This window comes from Fonsecaea nubica (genome assembly GCF_001646965.1).
Source record: "Fonsecaea nubica strain CBS 269.64 chromosome Unknown Scaff7, whole genome shotgun sequence".
In the NCBI taxonomy this organism is placed as follows: domain Eukaryota; kingdom Fungi; phylum Ascomycota; class Eurotiomycetes; order Chaetothyriales; family Herpotrichiellaceae; genus Fonsecaea; species Fonsecaea nubica.
The window spans coordinates 307,222-331,364 of record NW_019173680.1 but is presented as its reverse complement, the minus strand read 5'-3'; the positions used below and the strand labels follow the sequence as shown (position 1 = coordinate 331,364).

The following is a 24,143-nucleotide window of genomic DNA, read 5'->3' as shown; positions in this document are numbered from 1 at the left end:
TTTCCCTCGCCCTCCCCTATCGTCCCCTTGAACACAACGAATATGGGCGTGGATCAACTGCGGTAGGCGTTTCCCGCCTGAAGTTGTCCGTCTCCACGTTTTCACCCGATCCTCGAACTCCGCCTCGACAACGACCTTCTGACGTTCTGCCTCTCTCCTTTGACTCTATCCCATCATCTCCCATCGACCTGTGTCCCTTCTTAACGCCTCAGTCGAGTTTCGAGACCGCACACACCACCATCAACCCCTCCCGACCCTCGCATGTTGCTCTTTGCAATCGACACCATCTGGGTTGTCGAGCCACTCCCACCAAAAACCGGCCTTAAACACCATGTCCACACCCTCGATAGCAACCACCCTCTTGCCTGCTCACCATAGCCAATATGGTTATGCTCATCAAAATCTATATTCACCGAGTACCCTTCCCTACCCCACCAACAACACACTACCTGCACCCCAGCGGTTGAACACTGCGTTTCATTCCTACCCCGGTGCCGCTCAGTACCAGCGACCGCAAGAATCCCCAGCAATCTCATACAGAGGGCCGTCAAACGTTTCCACAATGCCTCCGTCTCAGTCGGCGTCAACCCTGTCCGATGCTCACCTGAGAAGACAACCGGACTGGAATGAATTTTACAAGAACGGCGTTCCAAAAGAAATCATCGTCATAGACGACGATAGTCCCGATCCCCAGGGCCCAGGAGACGCTTCGAAAAGACAACAGAGAGAAGATGTTGGCGGATACACTTCGAATGCAGGCCGGAAAAGAAAAGTTGATGAGGGCTATGACATTGAATATACAGACAGTCCGACATATTCGACGCACCCGGCTAAATTTGGGGCATCTTCGTCGTCCGCCTCTTATCATTCCGCTGACCGAACGACTTCCCTCCAGACAGTTACTGCCCCAACTTCGCTCGAATCGTATGGCAGCAATACTGCTAGCAACAGTTATGAAGATGTCAGAGTAGGACAAAAGCGGAAAAGAATCACAACCCAAAAAGAGACCCGTGCACAAGCGGCAAAGAGAAAGCAACAAGAGTCCGCACCAGATCCTTTTGCAGACTATGTCCCCCCTCAAAAACCTTTACGCAAAGCTGCGGATGTTCACGTCCCAGTAATACGTGACACGGAAAGGCATAAAAATCTGAAGGTGGATGATGACGACGGCCATTACATTGTGACGCCTGGCACGAAACTTGCTGACCGATGTGAGTATCATCATTTCCCCGTGATATCGACTTTTTCTGACAAACTTTGATAGATGAGATTATCAAGCTTCTTGGGCAAGGCACATTTGGCAAAGTGGTCGAGGCGTTTGATTCACGAAAGAAGACAAGATGCGCTGTTAAAATCATTCGATCCGTGCAGAAGTATCGCGATGCTTCTCGGATCGAGCTGCGCGTTCTTTCTACGCTTGCTCTGAACGACAAAACCAACCGCAACAAGTGCATCCATCTACGGGACTCATTCGACTTCCGGAACCACATTTGTATAGTCACGGACCTCCTGGGACAGAGTGTCTTCGATTTTCTGAAAGGAAATGGCTTTGTTCCATTCCCTAGTTCGCAGATTCAGAGCTTTGCTCGTCAGTTGTTTACCAGTGTCGCCTGTAAGTCCCACACCCCTGTTGATTGAATGCCAGCACTAATTTTTTGCAGTTCTGCACGACCTGAACCTCATTCACACAGATCTCAAACCTGAAAACATATTACTGGTTCACAATGCCTACCAGACGTTTACCTACAATCGCTCGATACCTTCGTCGTCCCACACGACGTCCAGAACTGCTCGACAGCGCAGAGTCCTTCTGGACAGTGAAATTCGTTTAATAGACTTTGGTTCAGCCACCTTCGATGACGAATATCATTCCTCTGTGGTATCAACACGACATTACAGAGCACCTGAGATCATTCTGCAGCTGGGATGGAGTTTCCCTTGCGACATTTGGAGCATAGGGTGTATCATTGTGGAATTCTTCACGGGTGATGCACTGTTCCAAACGCACGATAATCTCGAGCATTTGGCCATGATGGAAGCTGTATGTAATGGCAAGATTGACGCAAAACTTGTCAAGCAAGTATGCTCGGGTGGTCGCGGCGCCAACGCAAACTCCGCTGCAAAGTACTTCAACCGGGGGAAGCTGGAATATCCTAACAATGAGACTTCAAAGGCTTCAAGGAAATACGTCAAGGCGATGAAGCATCTTCATGTACGTTTCCGTGCATTCGTCTTTGTGAGATTATACTGACAGTGATTCGCACAGGAATTCATACCAGCAACCAACCCTTTCAACCGACACCTTCTCGACCTGCTGAGAAAGATTTTTGTTTATGACCCCAAAAATCGGATCACGGCGAAAGAGGCCCTCAAACACCCTTGGTTCAGGGAAACCCTTGTTGACGACGGGACTGAGGCAATTCGGATACGCGAGGAACGTGCTGTTCAGAACGGGGCAGGCCCGGACGCGAAACGCCCGCGCATGAATCAATAACCCAACGCCGCGGCGCTGGACCTCTACTTCCAGAGACGATTGTGTGCTTATGACGTTGCTGCGGAAACTTCAGGCTTCCGTCCCATGATATGGTTTGACGCTGTGGCTGGATGCTACCTATGTCTGGATTGAGAGTGAGGACGATATTAATGACTGATTGAACGGATTTGGAAACTTAACAACTCAACTACATACTGAGAAACGCTACTGCAATTCGGCGGAGAGCGTTCACACCCTTGACACCAGAGCCTACCCCTTTCGGATCAAGGAACTCGTTCAGCTGGTGCCCGAAAGTCCTCTTTGTTAAGCCAACCGTGTAGAAGGATTGCGGCCGGAAGATACGTTTGTTGTTCAGGGACGGAAACGGGGATTCCAGTGGAATCTCAACGGTCGGTTCATGTCACTGAACGAGTCGCCCACGTCTTTCTGAGTCCTGGGACGGCAACGGGAGAGAGGAGGACCAAAGGTAGAGTACAAATTTTGGAGGAGACTTAAAAGACCAGGCTAGATACGAGTATGATTCTTAGCCTTTGCTTTACATGACGATAAGTGGCAAGTGTAGCTTGGCTGCTTAGATACTTGACAGCGCATCTCTTTTCTGCTCCTCTGGCCACAGTCGAGGATCGAGGATCGAGGAACACATGGACATATTACACCGTGAAAGATGAAGAAGAGCTCTCTCCCATTCGTGTCGTTATTTCTACCTGCCTGCTGTACTTGTACCTGGTATATTCTTCGCCTTGCTCTGACTGGGCCCTGACTACACGGTTCAATATTGCCATGGCAGATGTCCCTCAGTCTTCCTTTGAACCCCTCCCTTGTCCAGTCCAGTCCAGTCCAGTACAGTACAGTCGAGTCGGGTCAAGTCGAGTCGACATGACCAGATCCCATTTCCGCTTACTACTTGGTAGTGGAAAGTAGAGAAACCAGGCTGAACAGACCTCCTCGACATCTCTCACTTGAGAAAAATAAAAATGCCCACACCACCGACCACTGACCACCGACCGATTAGTCTCGCGCTCGTGCTTTTTGTATGTGCTCCGCTGTTTTTTCCATCCGTCGGGTTTCGAGGAGGAGAGGTTCTAGTACCTAGTACATGGTGGCCGGTACTTGAAGCAGGAAGGTTTACCTACAGTCGCGTGAGTTTTACTCCTTCAGGTGTCTTTTCGCACCCCTTCTCCAATTCGAGTTGTGTATTACGGGTTGATAGGTAGAAAGCAAAGGTAAATAAATTCCTGGTCTTGGTATGGTTAGGCATGCTTGCCCAGCGCCTATGATTGGCGTGGTGTCTCCCCATATGGCGGAGCGATTGAACGTGGTTGAGGATAAGAACATGGAATCGCAACAGATAGATAATGGTGGCTGCCGCCATAGAGTACAAGAGTACCCTGTCCTCCAGGATGTCTTGAAGTGTAAGATGGCGACCATCGATGCTGGTATGGGTTGGGACATGGGAGGTAGAGTTGAGGTTGAGGTTGAGAAGTGCAATTGCTTCGTGCAGACAGGACCCAGTCGCTGCCAGCTGGGTGTGGTCCGGCCGGATATTCGATCTGGGTACCTATGTAGAAGTTGGAAGCAGGCGAACATGTCTGGTGCTGTCGTTGCATCATATGTGGCGCAATCGAGTGCTGAGCATACTGTTCATATCTGTGCGTGGCATGATATTCCAGGCTGTGACGCTGTGACTCAGCCCAGTTCCAAGTCTGTACTCTCAATGCTGTTTGATCCTCGACCCCTGTGGGTGTCTGTGCACCTTGCTGAGCGCTCGATGTGGCTTGTTCAACACAGGCTGACACGGGAGCTGAGGTATGGCCTTGTGGTCTTCGCGAGATAGAAGTAAGAGTGGTTGTTTGACTAAGCCTGCTGGATGTGGAGGGCGATATGCTAGCCGGGACGGAAGGGCAAGCTGGTCGAAAAGGGCGTGCAAATGCGGTCTCGTCCCCAGGATCTTGTGAATCGACTGTACGTGCACGCCATTCTGCGATGCGAGAAGTGGGCGAAGCAGCTCTTGACAAACGTGGTGAGCTGCGATGCACACTCTCTTGCCGGGCGGAGAGAGTACTGTGATGTCCACTGGTGGCGGGAGGATTCCCCGTCTTGTTGGAACACACCGTTGATGGGCGTGGCGATGAGATTCGGCAGGCTTTTCGAACTTCCACGTCGATAGTCTGCCGACCGGCCGTAGTTCTAGATCTCCCAGAACGTAGTGAGGACACCGCTGACATACGGCGTGTTGAAGGAGCACATTGCAGTTCTTGGGCGGTCTCTCGTGAAACATTGGCGGGACCAGCTCCTGAGCTGCTTCGGGTCCCTGCTGACGGCGCTTTTGAGGGTTGGGGCGAGGGTTCGTTCTGTTGGGCTTCACCATCGCCCGCGGTGTCATTGGAACCAGCATGAGATCTCGTGATGCTCGCTTTGACAGAATGGGCTTTGGACTGTGCTTGAGAGGCGGCCGCATTTTCCGGGTCATCATTGATAATAGATTCGCGGCCTTCTACGTCAATGTCCCCACTTACCCCAGCAACATTTGCGGCGTCAACAGCAGCCTCATTCTCTACTTCTTTGATGTTTCCTTGATCCTCCCCTTCATGTGGTCTTTCGTCGTCTGCGACGTCCTTATCCTCCTCGGCCTCGGCCACCTCTCGATCACCACCAGAGGCACCGGCAGTGACAGCCTCGGGTGCTGCAGCAGCAAGTATTGTGGCTCGTGCCCGATCTCGTCTGCTCCTCCGAATGGCTTCGACTCGCATGTATTCGTCGTGCATGCACAGCTTAGCGAGGCCAAACCAAGCGCTTGAACGACTCTTGCCGCCAATCCAACGAGGTTGTGGGACTTGTGCCGACATCTTTCTGAGAAGTGGTCAAGGGCATCAATCCCGGTGGCTGCTTGACAGGAAAGCGAAGCCATCGCATATAAGGTATAAGAGGGCGGATTATATGACAGAGTTACTCAGAATGTCCCACCTACCGATTGCCTTCTTCAGTCGCTGGGATCAACAGTGACCCTACCCTTTCGATCAATGACTCTGTATGGCACTTCATTGTGAATCTTTGCCCCCGCGGTGCATTCTGCGGTCTAGGGCATGCCTTTGGAGGCGAATGACTGGTGCCAGAAAGAGTCACTGAGGGTTGTGGTTCACTTGCCGTGGAATGGCGGTTGTTTGATCTCGAATCACAAGTACAAGTCAAGAAGTGATTGACCGTGCGTGTGACAATAACCGAGTTCAGTCATTTCATAATGCTGGCTCCAAGCGTCCCAAACGAGGGAGTACCGTAGGTATCTTACGACAGGAGAAGAGAAGTTCCCAGTTACTTGGAGTCTCACCAATTCTGGCGCATGGAAAAACAAGCTTTTAATTAGAATTTAGAGTCTGTGGGTCCAGTCGGTGACTAAGCGTCTAGGCTAGTCTATGGCTTGGCATCTGACATGGGAAAGTTGCAAGAGGCGGAGAGCTGAGGGGTCCATGGTGCACAATTAATATACCATGCGCATAGTTGAGTTTGTGTACGTATCCTTTGCTTCATTGGGGTCCTGTTTCACGAACACCATAAAGTACTTGGAATAGCGCGCCCCGGCACATAGCCGATGGCTGTCTGATGGTGAAAAATACTGGTTTGGCCCTTGATTCCATCAACAATGGGGTCGATCCGCTCCTTCCCGGTGAGGTCTCGAATCCCCCTCAGCCTCTTTTGCGGGTGAAAAAAATCCCTCTGCGCAGCTTAATTCCTTCTTCAAAGCTTCCTTCATCCTCATCTCTGCGGTGTAAGACTCATCCTTAATCCCCTGAAACTATTTTATTACAGCAGCTGCTCGCTTATCAAACACCGTTGTCATCTATGCTCGGCTACGAAACCCGGATCTCGACTCTCCCTCGACCTCAGTGGCTTGCGCTCTGCAACCTAAGCGTTTTGGCCACCTCCCCAGCCAACCACTCTCCGTCTCTCTATTGGAGTAATCCTTGCTTCGCCTGATCGGCTTTCATCATCTTACCTGGCCCAGCAGCCCAGTGTTACCTCAATCCCAAATCTTCTTCAGTCAACCTCTATCGCTACGAATTCCCTGACCATAATAAGCACTATATCTCAGCTCTAACTTGGTGGTACTCCCGGGCCCATCAGCATTATTATATTACTCGATCTCTCCTCTCCGTTCTATTGCGCAACGCATACTCGAGGAACTGCAACCATCCGAATTAACCCACCCACTTGGAGCTTACATGCCTTCATGAATCCTCCGCCCAATGATGGAATCAGCCCGTGCTCCAGGGACGGTCGACCTCATTTCCGCTCACGGCCCCGAAGAAGAATGGTCCCCATTGACAGATGGCTTCGGGGGTTTGGTCGACATTGAAACCCTTGCCGGCGGCAGTGGCCAAACAAACCCTAGACTCGACACCGAAAACCTGTATGACGATGACATGATCGGCGTCAGTATGAGTCGAGTCCAAACACAGATGAGATCTCCACAAACCCCTGTGGCCGAGAAGGCTAAGGCTCTCAATCTACCGGTCGACTATTTCCGCAGAATTCTAGCACTGTCAGAAGATTCTGAAGACGACGACTCCAGCGATGCAGCAAATGATACCCAGCCCAGCACACCGAACGCTAACCTGAGGCCACCTGCGCTCTACCAGAGTGGTGCCGAACCATCCGCCTTACGCCAGAATAGCAGAACGAGTGCCTCTACGCACGATTCGATTTTGGCCAATCAGCATGAGCGACACACTAGGCATTTCGTCAGTGAACCAGATATCCCCTGTATCAAGACACAGTCTCCACAGGATTCGAAGGTAGAAGATGCAGATGAACCTGCGAGGCCACTCTACGAGCATCCACTCCCGCCGCACCCGAACCGTAGACCACCCACGCCGCCTGATGACGATCAAATTCCCCGGCAGACACGAAGTTACGAGAACGGCGTGTCACGCGTTAACAACCTCGAAAAAGGCCCCGACTCGCCGCACGCTCACAGATCGTCCCTAACCAAGAATATTTTGAGCGGAGCTGGAAGTGAGCGACGGCGCAGTCTCTCATCGGCTCCAACGAACTTACTTTCCAACCTGCGAAAACTGTTACCGGAGCTTCCATATGGGAATTTTAACATGAGTTCCATCTCTCTTGCCTTTTTGCCGCCGAGCAGCGGGAACTCTGGCCAGCAGAGTCCAGCTGGCGGTCAGATCACACCAACCAATAAACCATTCCGATGGTCTCTTCGCGAACCACTTCAAAGACGTAGTACTGGCGACACATATCGCAATATGCAGCCACCGATGTCGACCCTCGACCTTAGCCCTGTGGCTCGGAGTCAACTAGACGGCAATGTGGAATCGTTACTCTCTCCGACCAGTCCAGCGTCAAACACTAGCCGGGCACGTTCCAACTCTGAAGGCTCGATATACATCAGGAGAAGGGTCTCGGGTGTATCGGCGTACGACGACATTAGCGCATTTTCTCACGTTACTGATATGGCCAATTCTCGATTCAAAGCCATAACAGACAGTTTCCAGAATTCGTCCCTCAGATTGCCTCGGCTGCCCGCACTTCGACAAGTGGCGAAACGACGCACGTCGCCTGCCCAGTTCAACAGAGAGATCCCTCGAGGAGTGGATGCGGGCAGTGGCGATGGACAAGGCCGGGTTTACCAGTACGGATCGGTCCAGAAGATGCGGATTGCAGCAAAGGGCGTCGAGGTGGAAACCCCGCAGCAGCGAGCGCATCCAATACTGTCACATGCGCTCTCAAAGACTACAGGCGACATTGTTATTCTGGGTGGGTATAGGGGATCAATCTTGAGATCAGCACAGCCTCCTCATCGACAACTCTGGGTTCCTATCAAAGTCGGACTAAACATGCGTAAGGTAGATTTGGAGGTTGGTTTAACTCGAGAGGATGAAGAGCGCATGGAGCAGACCGTCATCCCGTCCGGCATTCTTTCGCATATTGGTCCTATTGACATTTGCCGAAGGTTGCTTAAACATATGAAGAAATGCCCCAACACACGTGAGAATAGACTCCGAGTGCACGACTGGGGTTATGATTGGCGGCTCTCTCCTGATCTGCTTAGCGGAAAGTTGATCAAGTTCTTGGAATCGCTGGAGTGCAACCATCCAGAGACGCCTCACGAGAAGCGAGGGGCCACGGTTATCGCCCACAGTCTTGGGGGGCTGATCACACGACATGCGGTCAATCAACGTCCGGATCTCTTTGCGGGCGTGGTTTACGCTGGTGTGCCACAGCACTGTGTCAATATTTTGGGACCTTTGCGGAACGGGGACGACGTCCTTTTGAGCTCCAGAGTTCTCACAGCCCAGGTCAATTTCACGCTCCGAACCAGCTACGCTCTTCTTCCAGAGGACGGCCGCTGCTTTATCCAGAAGCACACCAACAAGCGGTATGACCTGGACTTCTTTGATCCCCACGTCTGGGACGAATACCACCTGTCTCCCTGCATCAACCCACCGATACCACGCAGCTACCGGGAAAAGGAAGATCGTGATCGTAGGAAGAGCATCATCGGAGCTCTCTCGGAGAGCATTTCAGGACCCAGCAAACGTACTTCCTGGCTTGTGGGACAAGGTCCCCAAAGCCAAACCTCGCAGCAAACCGATGCCAGAGATGGTCTGGAAGAAGCGCGCCAGCATGCCGTCGACAAGGCACTGGAGGCAGGTCAGGACATAGAAGGCAATGCAGAAGGAATGGTTGGACCGTCGATGAAACAATCTCATCACCGAGGCAGTATCGCAACTTCGGTAACGATTCCCAAAGACCTCGCGGAGGACTATCTTGATCGGACACTGGCGGAGGTATCGGTTTTTAAACAGCAGCTGAAGTTCAACCCCAGCCACCAGGAAAACAATCTTTACCCGCCGCACGCGTTCATCTTTGGCAAGACGGTGCCCACCGTTTACGGAGCCAGGGTCGCCAATAAGGAGGCGATCAAGTATACGGATGCATTCGACGATCTAGCGTTTGCGGCAGGAGATGGAGTAGTCCTGGCGAGTGCAGCACAACTACCAGAAGGATATCGTTGCGTCAAAGGGGGCCGAGTGGAGAGTGATCGAGGACATGTGGGCATTATGGGCGACCTAGAAGGCATGGGCCGCTGTCTCGAGGCAGTAGTTGATGCCAGAGCTAAGGGCGTTGGGTTGGGAAACTCATATGCTCGCCACACGCGGGACTCGAGCGATTCATGACGTGACGATGAGATGGATGGGTGGTCTGTGTGAATTTGGATACGTGATACCTAGCGAGTCGTATCTGTACAGCTTGATCTTATACAAGACTTTGATTTGGGTGTTTTAGATGGGACTGATCGGCAAACATCCGGGGCGCAGAGAGAACCACCTCAACCCAGGCTCGTAGTGGGAGAGGGGGGCAGCTCTCTGGATTGGTGGCAGCCAGGGCAATTTGTTGAAGTCGACAGGTGCCCAATTCGACATCTGAGGGTAGCCCAGGAGTCTAGTTCGATGGACTATTCGTCAGATGCATGCCTCTGCCGCCGTGGATGAAACCGAATTTCCTATGCGCAGGCTTCCTCGGGGATGGTGCGGTCCGTGACTAGTGAAAACTAAGTACCCCATCAGTTCATACCTTGGCCTTGGCCTTGGACCAATTGTACAGAGCTGATATGAGACAGAACCTGTTATGTACTGGACGCGCGCCAGTTGGACAGGTTCAAAAGAAGTTGACAAGGGTGTACCGAGTACATATCCCAGGTGAGAGGCCACACATGGTCAGCTCGTGTATTCAGCGCCTAAACGACGACTGTGATTGCTACCCCGCTCTCGTCACGAGGCTTGCCTCATCCTTCTTCTATCCAACCACTTCCTCGAGCCTCCTGACGGGCAGCGCCTCCAGCAGCAAATTCACATATATCTATAGACTGGCGCACCGTGCCACACCATGTCCTGCAACCCACCATGACCATTTCCTTTGTGTAGTGGTGTCCTTCCACTGGCTGCGCATCTCTTCTTCGTCGGTCGAGCCAATGCATTTAAGAACATCAGACACTTGAGAGCTTTGCATGCCGTCACCAAATAGCAAGAGCAATCAGCGCATGAAGGTTAGTCCAAGCCAGAGCAATCATATTTGGGGGAGTAATCCCTCTTCTGACCTTTGCGGCCAGCGACAGGGCCCGGCCTCTGATCAGCGACCTCACACCAGAGCGTTTGCCAAACTTCATGGGCTGAGTGTCAAAGATTTCACACTCGAGGTTCTTGAAGACGTCTCACGCAAAAGCCGCTCGCGAAAAATCTCAAAGCCTCCAACAAAGTCGACATTCAGATCGAGTTCCTCGTTGCCGCCGCCATCGAAGGACAAGCGAGCCGCGAAGACGACTCTGCAGCCACCGGTGACGTCGAATATACGCCAAACTCGGTCAAACAAGAGCAAGGACAAAGATCCGCTCCAGGTTTTGGGCGGACTTGACGCTCGCGACTTGCCGTTACAAAAGCATCAGTCTCCGACAGCACGTCAGGGTCCAAAAGTTCAGCCTCAATCGAGCGAGCTTCCCAGTCCATTGAGTCGTCCTGAAACAGGGTTGGAGCAGGTAACTGATACAGGGAAACGGGTAAGAAAGTATGTGAGCTTGACGTGGTAATGGAGCTGACAGACGATAGGACAACGTCTCAGCCTGGCTAAACTTGGTCAGCCCCGACACAGCACAGACTTCTGACGATTTCACAGAGAGACACGGTGATTCACATATTGCATCCGTGTCAGACTCCGAAGACATGGAATCGTCCAGCTCACACCTCACTAGCACCAGTGTCACTACTGACAATGCAACAACTGCGAAGGCTAGCACGGTCCGACATATCGATTTCATGGAACATTTGGAATTCCGAGGCATCACAGATAAATCTTCAGGTGACGATAAGCTCCAAGAACTCGGTCTAGACAAGATTGTCGATGCGACGCCTTCACACGTCGAATTTGAGAAATTTGAAAGTCTAGTCAGAGTGCTGGAAGACTACCTGAAGAAGTTCCGGAAGTCAATCAAGGATCGGCCTTCCGAGGATGGTCTCCCCGTTTACGATGCTTTGAGGCATGATATAAGTCACTGGAGGCCTGACGCCGAGGGATACAGACGGTTTCCTCCAATGTCTGCCCAGGACTTTGCATGGGATCAATTACAATGCTCTACTTCGAGCGAGGCCGATTTCCACAGAACCATCATGATCTCCATTATAGACCGCCTCGATTTTCGCGGTGTTTTCACCTTCAGCTGCGAGGAACAGTGGCGCATTGAAAAGAAGCTTTTGATAAAAGCAACAAAGGAGAGCAGCAAGATCACGCAGCCGAAACCCGACCTTGCCATATCGTTTCATCGAGACGTCTTCATAGAGTCGATACTTCTCGAGTATCCTATCGAGCTCGGGAGTTGCCTGCATCCGGGCAAGAGAGGACGTGAGAGATGGTTTCCATTCCTCTTCATGGAAGCCAAAAGGGAGGATAGCTCGCTCCGTGCCGCATTCGAGAAGAATCTGTACAGCACCAGCCAGGCGCTCTTCAATATCTTCCAGTGGATGCGCCAAGCTCCCCAGCTCCGGGAGAAGTTTTTCGAAGATGTTCGGACGTTCAGCATAGTTCTCAATAACGAAGACATGGTGTTGAGAATGCATCGCGCCGAACAAACTACGGATGATCGTCTCAGATACCACTTCACAGAAGTGGCCAGAGTCCGAAATTACAGCCGCGATGTCGCCTGCCACATGGTCAAGAGTGTGTTGTTAGACTACGCGTTGCCACATCTATATCCCATCCTGAAAGAAACCTTCCAGATGGTTGCTGGGTTGGATCACTTGAGAGAGACTGGAGCGAAGCGCAAGCACGACCTCATGGATGCACAACCGTCCACACTCGGCGTCGACCACAGCCCGGGGCCCAGAGAGACAGATCCTCGCCAGTTGCGGAGCATTAACACGGGGATATCCTTCGACGCCGACAATCTGACGTTGGCTGGACCGTCCAAGCGGAGCAGAAGAGGTCGACGAGGTCGGTGATGGTTAAACGGTGGGTCCATTGCATTTGGGAGCATAGTTTTGGGCGCCTTTGACTGATTAGAGCGCGATATATCAAGGAGTGCTTAGGGAGCGCTCAGGTATGTCCAGGTAAAGGCTCAGATAAAAGCCCAACTCAACACGGCCTTTGCTCACCCTCTCGGATCAACGCGTGAATGGCAATTAGGTGTTTCGTTGTCGAGTCATTTATATACCTAGGTAGGTATGGCGATGATACATAATACCTCGCTATCTATGTCCATACCTGCTCCGCATCTACGTGACCTATTATCTATCTCTCAGCAGGCAAGCAGGTCTCGATAAGCATTCTCCAAGCTTACCCGCCTCGCCCGCCCCTACGTCATTTTCCCTTGTCGCTACCCACCAAGCCCGCTGCCTGCCTGCCAGCCTAGCGAGCCACAACTAAGCACCCAGTACTCAGGCACCAACGAACCACTGACGCAGCTACCCAGCTACCCAGCGAGCCAGTCACAAGGCACCAGTCGGGTGCTGAGGGGGGAAAAAGCGCGAGAAAGAGGCGAAATGGAGGGAGGAAAAAGTCGATGAAGGCAAAAAAACCAAAATCTCAATAAGCGGGCGCTAACAGGGTGTGGTCACCATGGTTGACTTATGGAGCAGTTGATCGGAGGTCACCGATATGATACATACATATCGAATCCCCAGAGTCGCTTTTTTTTAAAAAACAAATTAAAGGCCGCTGCTACACTCACTATTATCTAACATCATATACCGTATACATACGGGAGTACCCCGTAGTCCAGCCTTCTTCCTTTCCCTTACTCTAAGTTCTGCTTTATTGGCGACAGACTAAAGAAAAGGGTTCGTTCATCTTTTACCTTTGCTATTGCTATTCCCCCGTGTCGGCAATCTGGGAATCTTTTGGACTCTTTTTACAGACTTAGGGAGGGAGGACAGGCCAGACCAGGCCAGGTGAAGCCAACCTTTGACATTTTCTCTTGTACTGCCCCGCGAGAGGGAAACGAGGCTGTCGAGGAGAAGAAGAGCCTTAAAAAGAGGAGAAGAAAAGGCAGAAAAGAGAGGGATTTCTCCTCCTTCTCTCTCTCTCTCTCTCTCTCTCTCTCTCTCTCTCTCTCTCTGTCTCTCTTGTCTCCGTACCTGTGCCCAGGCCAGGTCGTATACTGTGCATACAATACCACGACTACCATCAAATCCCCCGAGGTCTGAAATAAAACACAATATACAGCATACAAAATGTGTCAAGGACATATGCACGAGTTCCTGCAGGCTCTGCCCAAGTGCGAGCACCACATGCATCTTGAGGGTGAGTCGACACATCCCCTTCCCCTTGATCACAGTAGTGAGCTGGGAGGACAAAGAGGGGGGGAAGGGTTTCCTTGCTATAGCACATTTGGAGTGACTGACTGGCTAACTAACTGTCCCTCTCTCTCCGACAAAAACAGGCTCCCTCGAACCCGCGCTCCTCTTCGACCTGGCGGCGCGGAACAACATCTCGCTCCCGTCGGCGGATAAAGACCCGTCATTCACATCCGTCGACACGCTGCTCGCCCGCTACCGGCGGTTCACCTCGCTCGACGACTTCCTGCACTACTACTTCATCGGCATGTCCGTGCTGGTGACGGCCGCGGACTTTGAGGCCCTGGCGTACGAGTACTTCCGGCGGGCGCGCGGCGACGGCGTCGTGCACGCCGAGGTGTTTTTCGACCCGCAGGCGCACACGGCGCGCGGGGTCGCGTACGCGGACGTGGTCGAGGGGTTCACGGCGGCGCAGGCCCGGGCGCGCGCCGACTTTGGCGTCACTTCGGAACTGATCGTGTGCGTGCTGCGGCACCTGCCCGTCGAGGACGGGGCGCGCATGTACCGCGACGCGATCCCGCACCTGGAGACGGGCGTCGTCAGGGGTCTGGGCCTGTCGTCGACCGAAAAGGGCAACCCGCCGCACCTGTTTCGAGACATCTACGCCGACGCCGCGCGGCGCGGGTTCAACCGCACCGCCCACGCGGGCGAGGAGGCCGGCGTCGACTACATGGCCTCGGCGCTCGAGCACCTCGCCGTGACGCGCGTCGACCACGGCATCAAACTCCCCGAGGACGCCGACGTCATGGCCCTCTTCGCCCGCCGCGCCGTCATGGTCACCCTGTGCCCGCTCTCCAACGTCGAGCTGCGTTGCGTCTCGCGCGTCGCAGACCTGCCCGTCCGCACCTACCTCGACAACAACGTCCGCTTCAGTATCAACAGTGACGACCCGGCCTATTTTGGCGGGTATATCCTCGACAACCACTGCGCGGTCCAAGACGCCTTTGCGCTCGATAAGAGCGAGTGGAAAACCATCGCCGGCAACGCCATCGAGGGGAGCTGGTGCAGCGACGAGAGGAAAGCCGAGTTGCGCAAGTATCTCGACGACGTCATGGAGAGGTTCAGGGATTAGATCAAGACACATACCGACATTGGACCCAGAAACGCACAGTCTTGGGGGGGTACTTTCTCGTTGGTGTGGATTGGGTATTGGGTATATTTCATTCTTGCTGCTGTTGTCTCCTCCCCTCCGCGATTCGTAAAGAGATATGACATGACATGACAAGGACAAGAACAACATGAAGAAGATACCCCCCTCCCTAACAATGGGGTAAAGGGGGTAAATAGAAAAGATGGGAATCAGAGACGAAAGAAAAACAAACCATTTGTTTCGGGAAGACGGGAGTTTCTATGTGTTATCATTATGTACTACTCAGATATCTCAGAGTTTCAGTCTCACAGTCTCGATCTGGGACGACAGCACTCCCTCCCCGAGGGAAGGGGTACAAGGACGAGGTCAGCGGAGATGAAATTGCGGAAACAGCAACAACGAAAGAAACGTGTACGCGCTAAGCCATGGGTGAAAAGACAGGGAGGGGGGAGTTCGATCTACATGGGTCTTGACTGCAACCGATGAGAAAAAGAGGAGGCAGTTCATTATATCTGGTGGCAAGCTCCTTGGAAAACATCGGGCTTTGGGGTGGGATAGATAAGACATTTTCATCTTTTTTTCCCCTTTCGTAGCATCTATATTGCCCCCGTACATGGATGGCTATCGTGCTCCTCTCTTCTTGCACAATCGACAACGTAGTAGTATCCTCGTCGACAAGCTTAAGGAGCAGGGGTAAAAAAACAGCCCCGTGTTTTCTTTCCATTTCTTAGAGGGACACGGCTGATTCATTGGACTTACTTCTGCACGTATTTATCGCCAATGCCCCTCTGGACCGCCGGTCTCGCCGCAATCCGGTCGATCCACTTGAGAAGGTGCGGGAAGGGTTTCATCTCGTCCTGGGTGAATCCACTTCGCTCCCACCCTTTCACCCACGGCCATGTCTTGATGTCCGCCACGGTGTATTTGCCCTTGCCGGGACCGGCCAGGTAGTCGCGAGGTTCACCGGTGAACTGGCCCGAGAGGCGGATTTCCAGCACGCCGTAGACGCGGAGCGTCTCGTTCTTGTACCGGTTGATGGCATCTTTCGAGTTTGAACGTCAGTACGAACATTCTGGCAAGATGTCCTCCCTACGAGAAAGGATGTAATAATAACTTACAGGGAATCTTCTCGGGCGCAGCCCTCGAAAAGTGGTTCACTTGTCCCTGGTATGGGGCACCTCCACCGTGCCAGAAGAACATCCACTGCAACACCACATTCCGCTCGAGTTCATCTTTGAAGCCAAACTTGTCCTCTTTATCCGCAAACTTCAGCAGGTACAACAGCTGGGCACTCGTCTCGATGACGGGGAAGGGAGGGGATTGCCCGTTGTCGACGAGCACGGGGATCCGGCCGTTGGGGTTCAGGCGGAGGAACCACTCCTTCTTCTGCTCGTTGGTCATGATGTTGATGAGCGTGGTTGTCCACGTCGTCCCATAGGCATCGGCGAGCTCTTCGAGCATGATCTGCGTGGCTTGCCCATTGGGGGTGTTTTGGGTGATGAGGTGCAGGCCCTTGGCCTGGGACACCTCGGCGGGTGTATCCGCAATATAGAGGTCGTTGGACATTTTGAGGGAGGATCCGTTAGAGGTCTCACCTGGACTAGCGAGGTAGAGAGGTAAAGAGAGGTTTGTTTATGTAGGGACAGAAAGAGCTAGCTAGCCGGTAGCTGGGAAGCAGGTTTTAGGGTGACAGAATCGAGGGAGGTCCTCAGCATTGAAAGAAGAAGGAGGAAAGGAAAAAAAAAGTCATCAGGGGAGAGACCGGACTTTGAATTAATTGAAAGAGTGGATGGCGCAATGGCCTTGTGTCAATGTCTGTCTCCCTCTCACCATCAATTAGTAATGAGTCGCGGGCACGTCGATGGAGGATGGAGATGGAGAGAGGAGGGGTTCTGAAGAGAGGGGCAGCTTGTACGCAGTTGGCAGTGTGTCACTGGTGGCAGTATAGAAGGGATCGCAGTCTGGCTCGCTGGGTGTCTGGACCTTTCGATGACGGCATTTTCAAGTCATTGTCTTGATACCGTCGTTGACCGTCTGGGCCAATTGGGCGTCTCAACCATTGGACTAAGTGAGGCTAATACAAGCAACTGCTTGTCGCTTCTGCTGCTTCGGCTCCACAAGTTCATGCTTTCACCTGGTGATCGGTAATCATACGCCCCACCGTCTTCTCCAGGTCGGCCCTTTCCGTGTATTTGTAAGTGGAAGAAGGTCTCAATTCTCATCACGTAGAGCCTAACCTTGCGTGTTCCATTCCTGTTCCTTATCCTTTCCCTTCCAAAATTCCCATTGATCTTTTAGGTACCTCATAGTCCATGCATATATCATACGCTTTCATCCATCCCATAGTTTCCCATACAGTCCTTGCTCTGAACCTCGGACAAGTAGATATTTTCCTTTACACAAAACGTTCAAATGCTGCCCGAGACAAACAAACAAAGCACCCCGGTACAGAAAACACCATCTAGATCCATCAGATCCATCCCCATTCCCTTTTCAATTGCATAGCAGTTTTGTCGGTGGGCCAACCGTGCTCATGTTTCAACCTGTCCAAAATACCCATCAGCGCCTGTTGTTCCAGGGGATCCGAAAAGTACTCCCCACAAACAACCACTGCCATGTACGCCTGTACCATTGCCGGCTGTGAGGAAGCATTTGATGCCGTCGTTCCTCCCAGAGACATGGCAGTCCCACAGAGTCGAATCACTATGTCATGCACTTCATCCGTAATTCTCTTTTGATGAGCTGTGGCCCCGGGGCCAATTCGCGGTATATTTGGATTGTAAACCGTCAACAGAATTCGGGCCAGGTCTAGAGCCAACAACCCCGTGGCGTGGACCTCGGCCATGTACCAAATCTGCGGGAGACACTGTCCCTTTTGGCGATCAGGCGGCTGGTGGTGGATAGGCGCGAATGACAAAGGCTTGTATTGGTCCCATTGCATCTCAAAGTCGCGGAGCTCATTCCATCGTTCGATCTGAGTCTTGCCCGTGCCGCTATCGGCACCAAAGCAGAATTGTAGGACTTTGGCACAATGGTAAAGGTGTCGATCGGACCAGATAAAGTCCTCTGCTTTATCAAACCCCTGCAGGATGGTCCAGGTTTCTAGGGGCAGTCGGACAGGTCTTTGCCTCAAGAAGGCAATGGTCAACTCTTGACGCAGAGCAACTCGAAATGAAGCATGTTGAAAGCTCTCCAAATAAGCAAGGGCGTTTTCAAAGAGCCCGATAGAAGACCCTGGTCTGAGGTACTCGGGATGTTTGTCAACGTCCATCATAAAAGCATAAGGACTCGCCTGAGCGTTTGCAAATAGTGTAAAGGTGTGGATCAGAGTCTTGCTGTCCTCATTGGTAAGCGACGGATCAATCTCTTCATAATAGCGCAGGATGACCGCGGCTGCAAGCAGGTTTTCGTCTCGAACGTGCTCCGAGTCACTGGATAGTTTGATGAGGTACGCAATACATGCATTATGATATTTGACGGCAGTTTCCTCGGTCAATTTGGGAAGGAGTATGTTTTGATACTCAATCATATCGTCTGACGTCTTGAACTGAGGGATGGAAGCAAGGTGTCTTGCTGCCAGGGTGAAAATGGCGTTGAGTAATGGAGGGCATCGTCTGGCGCGTTGAGGAACGGCCAGCGTGAAATGTCTCGCTGGATCTCCCACGTCGAACTCGTTTGATCAGCTCTGCCAACAGACATTCAGGTTGGAGTTCCATCACCTACCCATGGCGCGAGATGTTCAATGTAGTATCGCATCAAACAGGCACATTGAGTGGTGGTGTATTGGTTCGGCCAGAAGAACTCTTCTTTCCAGATGGCCGGAGATAGTAGTGAGTCATCTGGGATGGTAGCAGCGGCCGAGTCTGCCAGGCGTTGGTACTCGGCCTCTACTACTTTGGGGACCTGATGTTGTTCGGGCATATACGCAAACCTGTCCGGACTGGTAGGGCCATAGACCTTGGGAGAGTCGTAGATTCGATATTGAGACCGAATGGGGTCGTACGCGGTGTAGGTCGATCGGTTTGGGTGGGTCAGATAATCTGGGGGAATCGTGTCCGCAGTTCTTCTCCGTTTGATCGGAGAATGAACCAAGACCGACTCATGGTTGGGATTGAAAGGTACTAAGAAAGCTGGCAGATCGGTAGAGAGAGCGCTGCGCACTGTTGGCGACAGCTCGGTGTCAATCGATGACTCGAGACGCTTGGGTGGCCTAGAGGCAGTTTCCTGTCTCTCATCTTGAGCATTTGCTTTGGTGCTCGTCACCAGGAGATCGTCCTGGGAGTAGTAGTTTTCCAACTCCGGGCCTTGGTCGACGAATTGGAACTTGGCTGTTAACAGGCATGGTCAGCATGCGAGGTGATAGGACCAGCCAGCAGTGGGTGGCCGGCCCTGAGTGGCATGAATGGGGACACAGCATCAGTAGCTTCTGCCAGCAAAGCCCTCGAGCAGTGTGACATGAACAGCTTGGTGATGGTATTGTGCGTGATTAGACATGGCAGCAGTAGGGCTTTTGACGAGACCCCTCTTTCCCAGGTGCCAGTTCCCTGAGGTGAGAGAAAAATTTGCGGCGCTGGTTACACAGACTTACCATTCTTGGTTTGCTCGAGCCATGTTTGATCTTTGGAAAAGGAGGCATCATATCTTGCGCTGGAGCCGACCCTGAACTTGAGCTTGCCCTTCCCGCGCCGACATCTCTCTCCAAGCCGTTCACATTGTTTGCACTTTGGATAGTTGTCGTCGCCTGGGGTTGTCAGCCTGGTTCACGGCAGAGATACCGTCCACCTGAAGGAGGGGTCGGGCTGGGGATGGTCATGGCGGTGAGAAAAGGTGGTTCTTGTGGCACGTCAGGAAGCCATCGTGCAGAACAGCCATGTGCAGGATGGAGAAGGCGATGAGCAGGAGCAGCGCAGTAGCTGGAGTCGGAGCAGACGGCGCGGCGAGATATGAAGACAGACGCAGGCGGACTGTCAGTAGCGGAACTTACATTTGAGATGGCGGTCTTGGGGACAGCCATCAGTCAACAAGCCAGCCCGCATCTCGGGAACAGAATGGGGACATACCACGACATTCCTGACATGGATCCTCGATCTTATTCGTTGACGCTGGCATAGAGACCTGGTGGGAATCGGACCCCGTAGGACAAAGAGAAAGTGGACAAGGACTCGTTAGGAAGCCATCTTATGGTATTATGCAAGAAAAAGTATAAGTGAAAAAACGGGAAGGACAACGGGGAAGTTTGCCTCTAGCGTGCTGTAAAGGCAATTGAGGTCGATGCTGGGGGTGGAAGAGCAATGGACATGCATGCTATTAACTAGTTTGACCGAAGAGTGAGAGAGCGAGAGAGTCTGGGGAACCGCATGGGGGGGTGTGTGCCCAGTCACTACACAAGGTGGGAATTGAAAAATCATCCTTTTGATCACACAAGGTTTTTTTGCTGCCTTGACCCCGCCATGAATCAGGCACAGATGGAAAAAGGGTCAGGTTCATTAATGGCTTTTGATGATGGGCTGGGAAGTGGTGGAAACGGTGCCCAACACCAAGGGTAATAATGGTAGTTGCTGTGGCAGTACTCGGTAATGGTGCAACTGTCCAGGGGCTTCTCACTTGCTTGCCACTTGCTTGATTACTCGTGGCCTTTTGTCTAGGCACCTCTGACTCTGCCTAAGCGAATGAATGACGAGTTACAACCCTGGAAAGATCCTGCGCGTGGCTGCCACGCTGCCCTACCATGGAAATAGATTTTTAGTGCCCATATGCCCATATATCGTCCCACACATCGTCCTCTTCTGAGATCTTTTCGCTCAACTACTTGTCAACAAAATTGTATGAGAAATGGCGACGCTACATAGTCCAAAATGGAGAACGAGAAAAAGATTTGCGAGTACAACCAAAAAATGAAAGGGGTGTCTCTGTGTTCGCTCCAGCTCCTCATCCCGTTTCCCTACCCCTCCCCGTTCACCGTCCACTGTTCCTCCTACTCGGTCTCCCGCGTTCCGTACTGGGCTCACAGATATACCTTAGAACTCGTAGACTGGTGCCTTGAACAGAACATTCACTGCAGATTGTGGGGTCGATCCTGCTGCACCAGCGGATCCAGGCTCTTTTCCATTGTTCCCTCCACCTCCGGATGTACCAGATGTCGGTCCCTTCCCTCTGACCTCGACCGCCACGAAAGCCGCAAATCTGATCCGGCCCTCGTTTGCGCCAGGTGGAGGTGCCAGTTGTGCCGGGTCGACTGCCATGCTGTTTCTGACATGCCCACGTTGATCGTCGCCGTCGTTTCCAGAAGAAGGATTACCTTCAGAACGGCCCTCACCACGCGCCGAAATCGAGGGCTTCTTGTTGACGAAGCCGCCTAGGAAACTTGACTTTTTCGAGTGTTTCTCGCTTACACCCTTGACGGTCGTTTGGCTGCCGGTGCCCGTCCCGCTTTCGTTTCGTCCCTGTTGGCCTCCCGCCCCTGCGGGCTGGGCGGCTTGCGACGCAGCTTTGCCAGCGGCTTCACGAATCTCAGCCTCTACATCCCGGTCTCGTGGTCCATCGTCTGTGCTGGCCGTGCTCATCTGATCACCTTCTTCCTGTGCTCGCGCCTGCTCTTGGGCCTTGGCTTGAGCTGCTTGTTGTTGGAGCACTCGTTCATCTGGACCAGGGTTGGTCAAGGCGACGATTTGTGGCTCGATTTTCATATAAGTCTCATTCACAGGAGTCCCAGGCATGAAATATTCGATACAAATCTCTCGCGACTCCAGCGGGATATTGGACGCAATGCCAATGGCTTGTCCGACAATCATGCCAACCCCCTCGACAAGCCCGGGGGGTGGGGGATCCGTCAAATTTGCTTTCAGTGATTCGGTGAGCTGATGGGTATAGTGCTTGTTCATAGTTTCCGTGTAATGTTCCACTTGCGACGAATTGAGCACATCCTGCAACCCTTCAATGGTCGTGAGTCGCCAGGTTGTGATTTTGGTTGTCAGATCGTCCCGCTGCTCGTCTGTCAAGAGAGAACCAGCGTGCCCCCCACGACGCAAGTTATGTTCGATGTGCTTCAACTGCGCGGACAAGGACGGCTCAATGCCAGGATGAAACGTGTGCTGGAAGATGCTCTCGTAAAGCCACCGAGTAATACAAGCTCGTCCTATCGCAGTCATTTCTTTCGTGCCAATAGTGTGAGCATCCTGGTTGCACACATGTCGCAGCCATGGTGGGATTGCCCGCCAATTCTTCCGGATATTGAAGGAAAGGTTGTTGATCGCTTGACTAAGACGTTCAAATCTCGCTGTATATTGGGCATCGTCAAGGGACGTTTTGGACATGGAAAGCCGCTGGGTTGCTACAGTATTTTGAAGCTGCGTGACTTGAGCCTGCTGTTCAAAGTAATAGCGCTTGACCTTGGAATATTTCGCCTGTAACTCCTCGTGACGTTGTAGTAGCTGGTTATAGTCTAATTGGCTGATATCTTCCCGGCTTCTGGGGGGAGGTGTGCTTCGACCTTGCTCAGAAGCAGCTTGCTGAGACATCCTCACCCTTGGGTCCGCTTGGCTTTGGCTTTGATACTGATTCTGGTCGTCAGACCGGGGCTCTCTCTGAGATAACTGCTGGCGAATGCCCCCATTGGGCGGGTCGCCTCTTGCCATGGTGGTCTGGAGTGGCTGTTGGCCTTGAGTGGCTGACTGCGAGGAAAAACGATTGGTTGCGGCCGTAGAAGGGCGAGAGTCTTGGATAATTTGAGGATGAGCCGGAGTATTGATAGGAGAAGGAGGGCCCAGAGATGCCTGTGAGGGTGGTCGAAGGTGGTGATACGGGTCCGACTCTGCGTTGTTGGATCGAGACTGCTGGGGTTGGTATGGCAGGTAGTGTTCCGAAGTGCTGGCAGACTCGTTATGGTGATATGCCTGGTACTGCTCGTGTTGAGGGCTGAAGTGCGGAGCGTCTTCAGCGTAGTCAACGGACTGATGCGTTAGCTGGCTTTGTGGAGAGTCAAATTGGGCCTGAGGTCTCTGGTATTGCTCGTATTGGGCTTGATCCGGGGTCTGGTCTATAGGTGCGGCTGAGGCTTCTGTCGATGGTGGGGCAGGGTAATATGTCGAATGTCTGGCAGGGTGCTGAGATTGCGGCGAGGTCTGAGTCGAATATTGGTCGCGGGTTATGAGTTCAGGAGGATGCGACTTCCTCAAAAGATGTACCGAACTTGATCGTCCAAGAGGTTTGCGCTCAGGCGGACCGTTTTCTTTTTCCTTTTCCCTCTGCTTGTCTTCGTCCTTGCTCTTGTCCTTGATCAAGCTCGTGATGAAACTGCGCTTAGATCGTTTGTGCTCCTTGTCCTCTAGTGTTCGAACCTGCCTCGATTGGCCAAACGTCGTCTGCCCCGGTATTGGGGCTGGGCCTTCGGGAATGAAGGCTTGCTGCTGGGACAGCGGAGGCACAATGTTTACTTGCGGCCTTTGGCTTCCATACACGTCCGGGATGGACGAACTGCGAGCACTTTGGGTGCGTCCCGGGTGGGGAGGGGCAGCTTGAGGTTGAGGTTGGGACAGGGATTCCGAGGCTTGCCCCTGATAATGGAGATCGTTCACTTGATGTGGTTGCGAAGACTGTTGAGGATAGAGTTGGTGCTGCTGATGCTGTTGCTGAGGGTCGAAGTAAGGTTGTTGACGTCCTTGGTGCTGAGGTTGGGGCTGTTGCGGTTGCTGCTGATGCAGATGTGGATCAGGGTGTGTCTGAGGGTCTTCTATGGAGGCCTGCGACTTGTTGGTCTTGAAAAGCCGCTGCATTGAAACCGCATCCGCCGCGAGGGGATCGAAAGGTGCTACAGCGTATTCTCAGACTGCGTGTTATGGAAACAACTCAAAGGGCAAATAAAGTGTCAGCCGCAGTGCTCGACGCAAAATAATGGAAGCGGGCTGACCCTTTGATTATGGGAGGGATGGAAAGGAAAACGCCTCCCAAGCCTGAGGGGCCTGCGCTGCACCCAATAGTCAAGACCTGCAGCCGTTCAGCCTCTCTGCGTCCCGGATTGGAATCTGCTTAATGACATCCATTTGCCCAATGAAGGATTGAGGTGCTGTTCTAGCTGCTTAACTAGTTTTGGCTGCCTTTGAAGCTGTGCAACTCTTAAACTCTCACTGGTATTTGTTTCATGGCTAGTCCAGGCCAACCCAAGCTTATAGTCCGGAGTACCTGAACTTGTGTCAAAAGTGTCACT

The 24,143-nt window shown here is 52.5% G+C and overlaps 8 protein-coding genes across 8 annotated transcripts; 4 read left to right on the top strand and 4 right to left on the bottom strand.

Annotated features, from left to right (window-relative positions):
- Positions 1-331: 331 nt before the first annotated feature.
- Positions 332-2,494, top strand: AYO20_01736 (hypothetical protein; the record flags this gene model as incomplete). Its single annotated transcript, XM_022640042.1, has 4 exons — positions 332-1,211; positions 1,265-1,612; positions 1,662-2,212; positions 2,267-2,494. 4 exons carry the CDS (start codon positions 332-334, stop codon positions 2,492-2,494), a joined length of 2,007 nt encoding a protein of 668 aa, XP_022503997.1.
- A 1,884-nt stretch (positions 2,495-4,378) lies between these two features.
- On the bottom strand, positions 4,379-5,340 carry AYO20_01735 (hypothetical protein; the record flags this gene model as incomplete). Its single annotated transcript, XM_022640041.1, has 2 exons — positions 4,379-4,662; positions 4,722-5,340. 2 exons carry the CDS (start codon positions 5,338-5,340, stop codon positions 4,379-4,381), a joined length of 903 nt encoding a protein of 300 aa, XP_022503996.1.
- Positions 5,341-6,738: 1,398 nt separating this feature from the next.
- Positions 6,739-9,687, top strand: AYO20_01734 (hypothetical protein; the record flags this gene model as incomplete). The annotated part of the gene is made up of 1 exon (XM_022640040.1): positions 6,739-9,687. One exon carries the CDS (start codon positions 6,739-6,741, stop codon positions 9,685-9,687), a length of 2,949 nt encoding a protein of 982 aa, XP_022503995.1.
- An 830-nt stretch (positions 9,688-10,517) lies between these two features.
- Positions 10,518-12,498, top strand: AYO20_01733 (hypothetical protein; the record flags this gene model as incomplete). Its single annotated transcript, XM_022640039.1, has 3 exons — positions 10,518-10,556; positions 10,620-11,063; positions 11,113-12,498. 3 exons carry the CDS (start codon positions 10,518-10,520, stop codon positions 12,496-12,498), a joined length of 1,869 nt encoding a protein of 622 aa, XP_022503994.1.
- Positions 12,499-13,728: 1,230 nt separating this feature from the next.
- On the top strand, positions 13,729-14,923 carry AYO20_01732 (adenosine deaminase; the record flags this gene model as incomplete). The annotated part of the gene is made up of 2 exons (XM_022640038.1): positions 13,729-13,798; positions 13,938-14,923. 2 exons carry the CDS (start codon positions 13,729-13,731, stop codon positions 14,921-14,923), a joined length of 1,056 nt encoding a protein of 351 aa, XP_022503993.1.
- A 773-nt stretch (positions 14,924-15,696) lies between these two features.
- AYO20_01731 (hypothetical protein) lies at positions 15,697-16,507 on the bottom strand (the record flags this gene model as incomplete). The annotated part of the gene is made up of 2 exons (XM_022640037.1): positions 15,697-15,983; positions 16,060-16,507. The coding sequence occupies 2 exons, from the start codon at positions 16,505-16,507 to the stop codon at positions 15,697-15,699; spliced, it is 735 nt and encodes a 244-aa protein (XP_022503992.1).
- Positions 16,508-17,411: 904 nt separating this feature from the next.
- Positions 17,412-19,283, bottom strand: AYO20_01730 (hypothetical protein; the record flags this gene model as incomplete). Its single annotated transcript, XM_022640036.1, has 3 exons — positions 17,412-18,611; positions 18,665-19,216; positions 19,278-19,283. The coding sequence occupies 3 exons, from the start codon at positions 19,281-19,283 to the stop codon at positions 17,412-17,414; spliced, it is 1,758 nt and encodes a 585-aa protein (XP_022503991.1).
- Positions 19,284-20,958: 1,675 nt separating this feature from the next.
- On the bottom strand, positions 20,959-23,712 carry AYO20_01729 (hypothetical protein; the record flags this gene model as incomplete). Its single annotated transcript, XM_022640035.1, has 1 exon — positions 20,959-23,712. The coding sequence occupies one exon, from the start codon at positions 23,710-23,712 to the stop codon at positions 20,959-20,961; it is 2,754 nt and encodes a 917-aa protein (XP_022503990.1).
- Positions 23,713-24,143: the final 431 nt, after the last annotated feature.